The sequence below is a fragment of the Hemiscyllium ocellatum genome, chromosome 43 (genome assembly GCF_020745735.1).
Source record: "Hemiscyllium ocellatum isolate sHemOce1 chromosome 43, sHemOce1.pat.X.cur, whole genome shotgun sequence".
Lineage (NCBI taxonomy): Eukaryota > Metazoa > Chordata > Chondrichthyes > Orectolobiformes > Hemiscylliidae > Hemiscyllium > Hemiscyllium ocellatum.
Window position 1 is genome coordinate 7364852 of NC_083443.1, and position 11855 is coordinate 7376706.

At 42.4% G+C, this 11855-nt stretch overlaps 1 protein-coding gene across 1 annotated transcript in view; it reads right to left on the reverse strand.

Annotated features, from left to right (window-relative positions):
- The window catches only part of LOC132835080 (annexin A7-like), a 53379-nt gene that overhangs the window by 41178 nt on the left and 346 nt on the right, over positions 1 to 11855 (reverse strand). Inside the window, exon 2 of the mRNA XM_060854378.1 lies at positions 2148 to 2231. Within this exon, the coding sequence (XP_060710361.1) occupies positions 2148 to 2183 (36 nt within the window). The 5' untranslated portion in view covers positions 2184 to 2231. The remainder of the gene's footprint in view (positions 1 to 2147; positions 2232 to 11855) is intronic.

Genomic DNA, 11855 nt, shown 5'->3' on the forward strand with positions numbered 1-11855 from the left:
TCGATAGGTATGTCCCTGTCAGGTAGGGTGGAAGTGATAAGGTAAGGGAACCGTGGTTTACTACAGACATTGCATCTCTTGTTTTGGGGATAAAAAAGAGGCTTATGTGTTGATGAGTCAAGATGGTTCAGATAAGGCAATGGAGAGTTACAGATCAGCTAGGAAGGAGTTAAAGAGAGAGTTAAGAAGAGCAAAGTGAGAGCACGAGTAGTCTTTAGCAAATAGAATAAAGGAGAACCCCAAAGCTTTCTATAGGTATGTGAGGAATAAAAGGATCATTAGGGTAGGAATAGGGCCAAAGACAGAAGTGGGAAGTTGAGTGTGGACCCTGTGGAGATGGGAGAGGTGCTAAACAAACATTTCTCATTGGTTTTCACTCAGGAAAAGGAGAATATTGTAGAGGAGAAGAATGAGGTACAAGATATTAGACTAGAAAGGATCGAGGTTAGTTACGAACTGGTGTTATCAATTCTAGAAGGAGTGAAAGTAGACAAGTCCCCGGGGCTGGGTGGAATTTATCCGAGGATTCTCTGGGAAGCTAGGGAAGAGATAGCAGAGCCTTTGGCTTTGATATTTAAGTCGTCATTGTCTACAGGTTTGGTACCAGAGGACTGGAGGATTGCAAATGTTGTGCCCTTGTTCAAGAAGGACAGTAGAGATGACCCAGGTAATTATAGGCCAGAGAGCCTTACTTCTGTTGTAGGAAAGGTTTTGGAAAGGATTATAAGAGATAAGATTTATAATCATCTAGCAAGCAACAATTTGATTTCAGGTAGTCAACATGGTTTCATCAAGGTCATATCTCACAAACCTCTGAGTTTTTTGAGAAGGTGACCAAGCATGTAGATGAGTGTAGGGCAGTTGACATGGTATACATGGACTTCAGTAAAGCCTTTGATAAGGTTCCACATGGTAGGCTGTTGGAGAAAATGCAGAGGCATGGAATTGAGGGTGATTTAGCAGTTTGGATTAGAAACTGGCTGTCTGAAAGAAGGCAGCGAGTGATAGTTGATGGAAAATATTCAGCCTGGAGTCCGCTTACGAGTAGTGTACCACAAGGATCTGTTTTGGGACCACTGCTGTTTGTCATTTTTATAAATGACTTAAGACGCAGGCATAGGTGGATGGATTAGTAAATTTGCAGACGACACTAAAGTCGGTGGAGCAGTGGACAATGTTGAAGAAGGTTACGGTTTGTAGGGGGACTTGGATAAACTGCAGAATTGAGCTAAGAGATGGCAAATGGGAGTTCAATGCAGCTAAATGTGAGATGATGCACTTTGGGAAAAATAACAGGAAGGCAGAGTACTGGGTCAATGGAAAGATTCTTGGTAGTGTGGATATGCAGAGGGATCTTGGAGTCCATGTACATAGATCCCTGAAAGTTCCACCCAGGTGAATAGTGCTGTTAAGAAGGCGTGTGTTAGGTTTCATTCATAGAGGGATTGAATTCTAGAGCTGCAATATCATGCTGCAACTATACAAAACGCTGGTGCGGCCACACTTGGAATATTGTGTACAGTTCTAGTCTCTACATTTCGGGAAGGATGGGGAAGCATTGGAAAAGGTGTAGAGGAGATTTACCAGGATGTTGCCTGGTCTGGAGGGAAGGTCTTAAGAGGAAAGGGTGAGAGACTTGAACCTGTTCTCATTGGCAAGAAGGCGGCTAAGAGGGGATTTGATAGAGAATACAAGATGATCAGAGGATTAGATAGGGTAGACAATGGAAGTATTTTTCCTAGGATGATGATGTCAACTTGTACGAGGGGGCATAGCTACAAATTGAGGGGTGATAGATTTAAGACAGACGTCAGAGGCAGGTTCTTCACCCAGAGAGTGGTATGGGCGTAGAATGTTCTACCTGCCAATGTAGTCAACTCAGCCACATTTGGGAGATTTTAAACAGCCCTTAGATAAGCACATGGATGATTTTGGGATAGTGTAGGGGGACGAGCTGAGAATAGTTCACAGGTCGGCACAACATCGAGGGCCAAACGGCCTGCTCTGCGCTGTATTGTTCTATGTTTACACACAAACACCAATGACACCAGCTGTCAATGGTGTCTTATTTTCTAAAGACCTATACAAGTAATACACGCGTACTTGCGAAGTGACCGTAGTGAGCAGTGTATAGCAACGTAACTTACAGGATAGCCGGATGAAGGATAGCCAGGATACGACATGCTGCAAGATGAGACAGGCTAAGGTACCTAGTGAAAAATCCTCAGCTTCTGAAAGCACAAACAAGAAATGGTCACAGCGTTAATACAGTAATTTGGTCAATTCATTTGGTTGATACAGAATATAAAACTGAATGTATCATATTAAATGGCTTTTATTTTATTTGTTTTACAGTTGATGCAATATAAAAATGGTCAAGATAAAATAAAAACTAACCAAATGGGCCAATATACACTGTTTAAACAATGACACACAGTTAATTAGTGCTATTTGCAAAGTAAAATATTTCCAGGTGTTGCAAAGAAATGTGATCCAACAAAACGAGGCCTCTTCTGGAGTACTGTGTGCAGTTCTGGCTGCCCTGCTATAAGAATAACATTAATAAATCGGAAAAAAAATCAGAAAAGATTGACCAGGATGTCGCCAGGAATGGAGGGTTTAAATTATAGGGATGGGCTGGGACCTTTTTCACCGGAGTGTCAGAGATTGAAGAGTGACCTTATAAGGATTATAAAGTCATGAGGGGCATATGTAAGGTGAATAGCAAGGGTTTTTTTCCCTAGGTTGGGGAAGTTCGAAACCAGGGGGTATATTTTTAAGTGAGAGAAGAAAGATTTAAAAAGGATATGAAGGTCAACATCTTTGCACAGAGAGTATGTGGAATGTCAGAAGATATGGTGGATACAGGTACAATTACAACATTTAAGAGACATTTGGATAAGAACATGAATAGGAAAGGTTTGGAGGGATATGGGCCAAACACAGGTCACTGGGCCAGTTTAGTTTGGAAACATGGTCTACATTGGACTGAAGGGTTTTTTTCCACGTTTTACAGTTTTGACAGTGAGCCAATAATGAGATATTAGGATGAATGCCAAAATCTTGGTCAAAGAGGGAGATGGGGGAATTCACAAGGGATTTCCACAAGGCAGGAAGGGAGGACAAATTAAATCAGAGTCCCCTGGATGACAACAGAGTTAGAGGAAAAACAAAGCAGCAAAGTAGTACTTTCAACAGATGTCAGGTTTATTAAACAAGAAACAATCAGGCCAGATATAGGTGCAGAGGGGAAATAAAAGGAAGGTAAGCAAAGAGGATTATGAAACTAACATCAAAGAGAAACAAAAAGCTTTATAGGAGCATATATTCAAAAAGGAGCACAAGATCAACTAAGCCTTTAAACCAAAAAGGAAAAAGCAAGGTGGGAAGAGTTGCTATTGCAGAGAAAGTAAGGATGCACAAGCTGAATGACTAGTCCTGATGAAGGGTCAAGCCCAAAATGTTGACTCTCTTGCTCCTCAGATGCTGCTGTGCCTTTTCCAGCACCACACTTTATCAACTCTGATCATTTTGTGGTTCTAGTTCAACATCAGAGTGTTTCAGAACAGTGCCACCAAATCAAATTGCACAGCTTGGTTAAACAGGTCAGTTTTAAGGAGCATCACAAGGAACTAAAAGGAGGAACAGAGATGGAGAGATTTAGGCAGGGCATTTCAGAATTCTCATCCTGGGCAGTTGAAGCTATGGATGCTAATGGTGGACTGAGATTAACTGTGGATAGATCAAGACTGGATTTAGAGGCACACAGAGTACAACCTTTAGCACATGAGGATTTAGATAGGGAAGGTTGAGTCATGGAGCAATTTGAATTCAAGGTTTAAAATTTCAAGCATGGAGGTGTTCCTTTGAGCCACTGTATGAGGCCCCAAGATTCTGTATGGGTTGCTCCCAGGCACTGGCTCATAGTCCCAATAACAAAGTATAGACCCCACTGTCAATAAATGTACAGGAGATTAGGGCTAAGATATTTGAAGACTTTTAGTCAATTGTTAAGTCTCAACATCCGGAAAAATTAATGATGCAAATGTATTGTTAAGTAAAGGATACTGTCCAAACACAGGTAAACGGAGGTAAACCATAGATCAGCTATGATCTCACTGAATGATGAACAGGCTCGATGGGCTGAATGGCCTACTCCTGTATTTATGTTCTATACAGGAAAAGTGTTGCACGGTCAGTTGCCAAACTAAGGAACTTCAGTTTTATACGGGACGTGAATGTCACAGGCAAGATCACAACCTGTCACCCATTAACGACTGATCTCCAATTGAGTAGCTATTTCAGAAGGCAGTTAAGAGTTAACTACATTGCTGTGGGTCACGATAGGCCAGATTGGCTAAGGACAATATTGTCTTTCATTGCTCTAGTGAACTAGATGGGTTTTTACAATAACGGATTTCAATTCTAGATTTATCAATTGGATCTAAACTCCACCAGGTACTGTGATGGGAACTGCCAGAGCATTACACTGGGCCTCTGAATTATTGGTCCAATGAAACTACCACTCCGCTACCTAGCTTGCTAACTACTTCAGGAGCATTCCAATGTTAAAGTCACTATTTACAGGCCAGACCAGGTTTCCTTCCATCAGGGAGCTGCATGGATTTTGTAGCAATTCAATGGATTCTGTTACAATTGCAAATTTAACTTGGGTTTTGTCCAAAAATTCTAATTCACAAATTAACATGGACTAACACTTCTGATCACTAGGCCAGTACCAAACCACTATATGGTACAGCAACAAAGAATGAGTTCTGCAGGAGGACCAACCAGAGCCCAGGAGTAAGCGGAGAGGGGAGCATGAAAGTAGATCAATTTCTCTCCACTCCTAGCCCCAATGCACCCCTGGCATGAATTGTCACAAAGGCAAATTGCACACAAACGTTTGTGCCCCTTCCAAAGAGAGGATATGCTCTCACAAATCTCCTCTGCGCTTCTCAAAACCACATTAATGTAAGAGGTGTGGTTATTAGACCGAGAAAACATTTCTATTTATATTGCACTGTGTGTCTGGGTTGAGCACTGTTTTGAGCAGAAATGTTTTCAAACTAAATTTTGGCTATTGTCTTTGGGTCTGGCCACAAACACTGTTCAGACACCACACCTCCATCCTCCTCCTTCCTCCCTGTTTGACTGACAGGGTCCTTCATAACCTTGGTGTTGTTTCCAAAACTTACAACCTCCATAAAATTACTGCGAACCAAAACTTTGCTGCACATGTCCTAACTCGCACCAAGTCCCATTCTCCTAACATCCCTATGGAATTGTTTCCTAGTTAAGCAACACTTCAATTTTAAAATTCTTATGTCTCTTTCAAGTCCCTCCACGGCCTCAACTTCTCTTGCTGTCATCCTCTCCAGTCCATTAGCATGTCAAAGTATCCATGCTTTTCCAATTCCGATCATCTCCATTTTAATTGCTCCTACCACTAGCAGCCATGCCTTCAATTAGCTAGGTCCCAAATTCTGGAATTTTCTCTCAAAGTCTTCTAGTCTTTGGAAGACCAATAAATTGAACAAAACATTAACTCTGTTTCTCTCTCTACAGAGCCTACAAAACCCAAGTTTCTCTAGTATTTTGTTTTTATTTCTGATCTCAAACAAGTACAGTATTTTGGTTTTATCTATCCATTGAACGTCAAGAGTCAACGATCAGGTTCTCCTCTGAAGACAATCACTGCCTGGTAGGTGCCTGCTGTAAAAGTCACTTGCCACTTATCAGCCTAAGCCTGAATATTGTCCTGGTCTCCAAATAATCAGTGATTGCCACCCCTTCTCCAAATGTAACTATTTCTGTTTCAAGCATTTATCAAGTTTCCTTCTGAGACTTAAAACTGAATCACCCAACTTTGTAAAGACTGTCTTCTGGTTTGGAGACTTTCCAGGGCAAATGGTTTCTCCATAGTTAATCCACTGGAAGCATTTACTAAACTTCCTCTTCCCCTTCTGGTCAAGAACATCAGCTGAAGTCCTTCATCCTGTCACCATTCTCTGCATCATTTCGTGTTGTCAAGTTGGGTGATATTTAACACCACAGTAGTTAGTCTAATGCTTATTAGAAACACCAAAAAAAATCAGCCCATTTTGAGCTGTGTAATGATCAGGAAAAATACTGAAATTTAAAGATCAGTCACTGGTAGTACTTATGGTGGGACCAATTGGAGGAGAAGGGGATTAACTGTGCTCCACAAAAAAGATACAAAAGTTTAATAGCATCAGCATGACATCCATTATCAATCACCTACTGGAATCATTATAGAGTGAGGTAAAAAGATTAACTCAACATTGGTTCTCTTGAAAAGCAATTATTCCTTGTTAAAGATTCTGAAGAACGTCAGCTGAAGAGTTCAGGGAATGACAAGATAGAAGAATCTCCCAAATAAATTAGTTGAGAAATAAAATAAGCAAGAATCATAAAATCCCTACAGTGTGGAAGCAGGCTATTCAGACCATCAGGTCCACACCAACTGTTTGAACAGCATCACACCCAGACCCACCCCTTTTTCCTATCCCTGCAACCCGGCATTTATTGAAGCCTAATCCACCCATCCCTTGACACCATGGGCAATTTGCCATGCCCAATCCACCTAACCTACACATCTTTTGGACTGTGGGAGGAAACCGGTGCACTCGAGGAATGTCACATGGACACAGGGGGAATGTGCAAATTTCACACACGCAGAAGGATGGAATCGAATCCAGCTGCCTCAGTGCTAGCCACTGAGTCACCATGATGCCTCACACATTGTCGATGGACTAAGGTCTGACACCTGTTTTTTGTTGTGTTGGCTAGTCTCAGACATGACAGCAGTTGGAATGTGAGAGTCAGTCCTGCATAGTAGGCTTCCCTCCCCAGTCAAGGCTCCTCCTGCTCCCAGTCTGGTTACCATGCTGTGGCTTGTTTGGCAGGACTGACTTCAGGTTCAACTAATGGGTCTTCAGGCAATGTTCACACCAGAACAGCAAATTGGATACATGGTTGATGTCAGAAAGTCAATAAAGGCTGGACCCAGTGCAAAAAGCACCACCTAGCATCCTTTTCTTTTAATTGCAAATTAGACTTCAAACTTGCGCAAGTTGTATATGCCCAGTTACAATGCATTTTCATTAATGTCAAGTATGAAGCATGAATCTAATTAAATTTGAGGGCTTAAACGATAGGAAGAGGCTGAATAGGCTGCAGCTACTTTCACTGCAGCATCGGAGTCTGAGGGGTGACCTTACAGAGGTTTATGAAATCATGAGGGCTGTGGATAGTGTGAATAGTGAAGGTCTTTTTCCCATTGTAGGAAAGTCCAAAACTAGAAGTCATAGATTGAGGGTGAGAGGGGAAAGATTTAAAAGGGATCTATGGGACAACATTTTCACGCAGTGTGTGGTGTGTGTATATGAAATAAGCTGCCGGAAGAAATGGTGGAGGCTGGTACAATTACAACATTTCAAAGGCATCGGGCTGGGTATATGAATAGGAAGGATTATGGGCCAAATGCTAGGATATCCTGTTGCCATGGATGAGTTGGATCAAAAGGTCTATTTCCATACTGTATATCTCTGACTCTATACTGAAGTGGTTCAAACTGGGTGTAGCATATAATAGGAGAAAGTGAGGATTGCAGAGACCAGAGCTAACAATGTGTTGCTGGAAAAGCACAGCAGGTCAGGCAGCATCCAAGGAGCAGGAGAGTCGACGTTTCGGGCATGAGCCCTTCTTCAGGAATGGTTTCCTGAGGAAGGGCTCATGCCCAAAACCATTCCTGAAGAAGGGCTCATGGCCCGAAACATCGACTCTCCTGTTCCTTGGATGCTGCCTGACCTGCTGCGCTTTTCTAGCAACACATTCTCAGCTCAGTAGCATATAATAAACAGATTTTAACAGTTCTACCATTGTCCTGCGCTTTGTACGTACAACTGGATTCAATATATTCTCCAAACAAGGCACTTGCACTTCTCTATCCATTAGTATTGCATTGGGAGTGTCAACCTAACTGTATTAGTCTCACCTCAATTCACAATTTACTGAACAAAGGGCAAAATTCACAATTACTCCTCGCATTCTTAAACAGTGCCACTGTCAGACATGAAGAACATTCACTGTTACAAAACTACCTATTAGTTCACATCATTACACCAGTCAATGAAAAATAAAATCCAATTTTCAGCAAAAGCTAAGATTAAGCCAGGGCACTGGGTGGGGCAATGAGTCACAGAATCACAACTGTTCCAGTGGAGAAGGCACTCATTTACTGAATCTGTGCCAGCTCTCCGAATGTGCATTATGATCTAGTTCCAGCCTCCCACCCTTTCCAGGGAAGCCTGCACTTTATTTCAGTAGAAACAATCACCTAATCAATCATTGCCTCAACTGAACTTGAGGCCTCCAGGCAATGCATTCCAGACCTATACCACAATCTGAAAATTTATTTCAAACAACATTTCAAGTCTTTGCCCTCTTATTCTTGATCATTTCATGATCAGGAAAACGTTCTCCCTGTTTACTCTGTCCAGTTTCCTCATGACTTACAGAACTTAACCAAATCAGCTCTGAGCCTTCACCTGTCCAAGCCCCAATTTATCTCAACCAGCATCATAACTGAAGTTTCTCATTCCTGGAATCATTGTCTTTTGAATTCCTTTCACCTCCTTCCTGAAATGTAGCACCCAGTACTGTATACAAAACTCCAGCCGACAGACATCTAACTTCTTATACAAATTCAGCTCTTCAGGACGCAGTCTTGTCAGTTGACAGGTCTCAGTTTGAACCACACTGACAGAATAAACATGGCTGAAGTATTGCTGTCTGTGAATGCTATGCAAGATTCATCTTAACCCAAGTTTAGGTGGGGTTATGATTTAGCAGAGGGTTGTGATTAGAAGATGTCCCACATCAGAGATTGACAGCTCCACGATTATAATGTTTACAAACGGAGTAGTAATTCTTGACCTGCCATGCATTTATGAACCAACTTTCACTAAACTATCCAAAAACTGAGATTATCAGACTGGAACAATGTTATTATCTCTGCAGACTCAATGTCATCACTTGACTTTGTTCTAATGCCATTCAATCAGATACATGAAGTGGATTCAGCACAGGGTAACATCCACTAACCATCCCCCACCCACATCCATCCCATTCCAGAACCTTATCACCTCTACCCAAACCCAGTTATGGATTAGGCTATTTTACAGATTAAGTCCAGACACTACTGTTAAACAACTAACACTACAGTCATACAGATGTATAGCATGGAAACAGACCCCTCAATCCAACTCGCCCATGCCAACTAGATATCCCAACCTAGTCTAGTCCCACCTGCCAGTACTTGGCCCATATCCCTCCAAACCCTTCCTATTCATATACCTGTCCAGACGCCTTTTAAATGTTGCAATTGTACCAGCCTCCACCACCTCATTCCATTCACGTACCACCCTCTGCATGAAAAAGTTGCCCCTTAGGTCCCTTTTATATCTTTCCCCTTTCACCCTAAACCTATGCCCTCTAGTTCTGGACTCCCCCATCCCTAGGAAAAGACTTTGTCTACTTATCCTATCCATGCCTCTCATGATTTCATAAACCTGTATTAGGTCACCCCTCAGCCTTCGATGCTCCAGGGAAAACAGTCCCAGCCTATTCAGCCTCTCCCTGTAGCTCAAATACTCCAATCCGGGCAACATCCTTGTAAATCTTTTCTGAACCCTTTCAAGTTTCATAAAATCCTTCTGATAGGATGGAGACCAGAGTTGCATGCAATATTCCAAAAGCAGCCTAACCAAAATCCTGTACAGCTGCAACGAGACCTCCCAATTCCTATATTCAATGTTCTGACCAATAAAGGAAAGCATACCAAATGCCTTCTTGCCACCAAATGACACACTCCCCAGGACCTTACCTTTAAGTGTATACATCAGGCCCTGATTTGCTTTCCCAAAATGCAGCACTTTGCATTTATCTAAATTAAACTCCATCTGCCACTCCTCAGCCCATTGGCCCATCTGATTAAGATCCCCTTGTAATCTGAAGTGATCTTCTTCGCTGTTCACTCCACTTCCAATTTTGGTGTCATCTGCAAACTTACTAACAATACCTCCTATGTTCAAATCCAAATCAATTATATAATGATGAAAAGTAATGGACCCAGCACCACTGGTCACAGGCCTCTAGTCTGTAAAAGAACACTGCACCACCAAACTCAGTCTTCTACCTTTGAGCCAGTTCTGTATCTAAATGGCTACTTCTCCCTGTATTCCATGAGATCTAACCTTGCTAACGAGTCTCCCATGGGGAACCTTGTCGAACACATTACTAAAGTCCACATGATCACATTGACTACTCTGCCCTCATCAATCCTCTTTGGTAATTTTCAAAAATCTCAATCAAATTCATGAGACATCATTTCCCACGCACAAAGCCATGTTGACTATCCCTAATCAGTCCTTGCCTTTCCAAATACGTGTCCCTCAGGATTCCTTTCAACAACTTGCCCACCACCGAAGTCAGACTCACCAATCTATAGCTCCATGAATTGTCCTTACCACCTTTCTTAAGTAATGGAACCACATTAGCCAACCTCCAGGCTCCTGGCACCTCACCTGTGACTATCGATGATACAAATATCTCAGCAAGGGACCCAGTAATCACTTCTCTAGCTTCCCATGCAGTTCGAGGGTACACCTGATCAGGTCCTGGGGATTTATCCACTTTTATGCATTTCAAGACATCCAATACTTCCTCCTCTGTAATAGTGACATCTTTAAAAAATGTCCATATCTATTTCCCCACATTCTCCATCTTCCATGTCATTCTCCACAGTAAGCATTGATGGAAAATATTCATTTAGTATCTCCCCCATCTCCTGCTGCTCCACACAAAGGCCGCCTTGCTGATCTTTGAAAGGTCCTATTTGCTCTCTAATTACCCTTTTGTCCTTAATGTATTTGTAAAAACACTTTGGATTTTCCTCAACCCTATTTGCCAAAGCTATCTCAATGTCCTCCTTTTGCCCTCCTGATTTCCCTCTTAAGTATACTCCTACTGCCTTTATACTCTAAGAATTCACTCGATCTGTCCTGTCTACACCTGACATGCTTCCTTCTTAACCAAACCCTCAACTTCTCAGTCATCCAACATTGCCTATACCTACTAGTCTTTCCTTTCACCCTTACAGGACTATAGTGTCTCTGGATTCTCATTACCTCATTTCTGAAGACTTCCCATTTTCCAGCTGCCACTTTACCCATGAACATCTGCATCCAGTCAGCTTTTGAAAGTTCTTGCCTAATACCGTCAGAAATTAGCCTTCCTCCAATTGCGAAGTTCAAATGTTAGATCTGGTCTATCTATCTACTGACTCAGAAAATGTTCTTGTATGCTCTTAACAAATTCCTCCCCATCTAAACCCTTAACACTATCGCAGTCCCAGTCTATGGTTGGAAAGTTAAAATCCCCTACCATATCCACCCTATTATTCTTACATATAACTGAAATCTCCTTACAAATTTGTTTCTCAATTTCCTGCTGGCTATTAGGGGGTCTATAATTCAATCCCAATTAGGTGATCATCCCTTTCTTATTTCTCAGTTCAACCCAAATATCTTTGTTGGATATATTTCCAGGGAATATCCTCCCCAAGTACAGCTACAATGCTATCCCTTATCCAAAACAACAACACCTCCCCTCCCCCATTCCCTCACCCCATCCCCTCACCCATCCTCCTCCCCACCCCCCTCTCACCCACGCCCTCCCCCTCACCACACCCCCTCTCCCCACACCCTCCCCCAACCCCCCACCCCGCCCTACCCCCCTTCCCCCACCCCACTCCCCCCCTCTCCCACCCC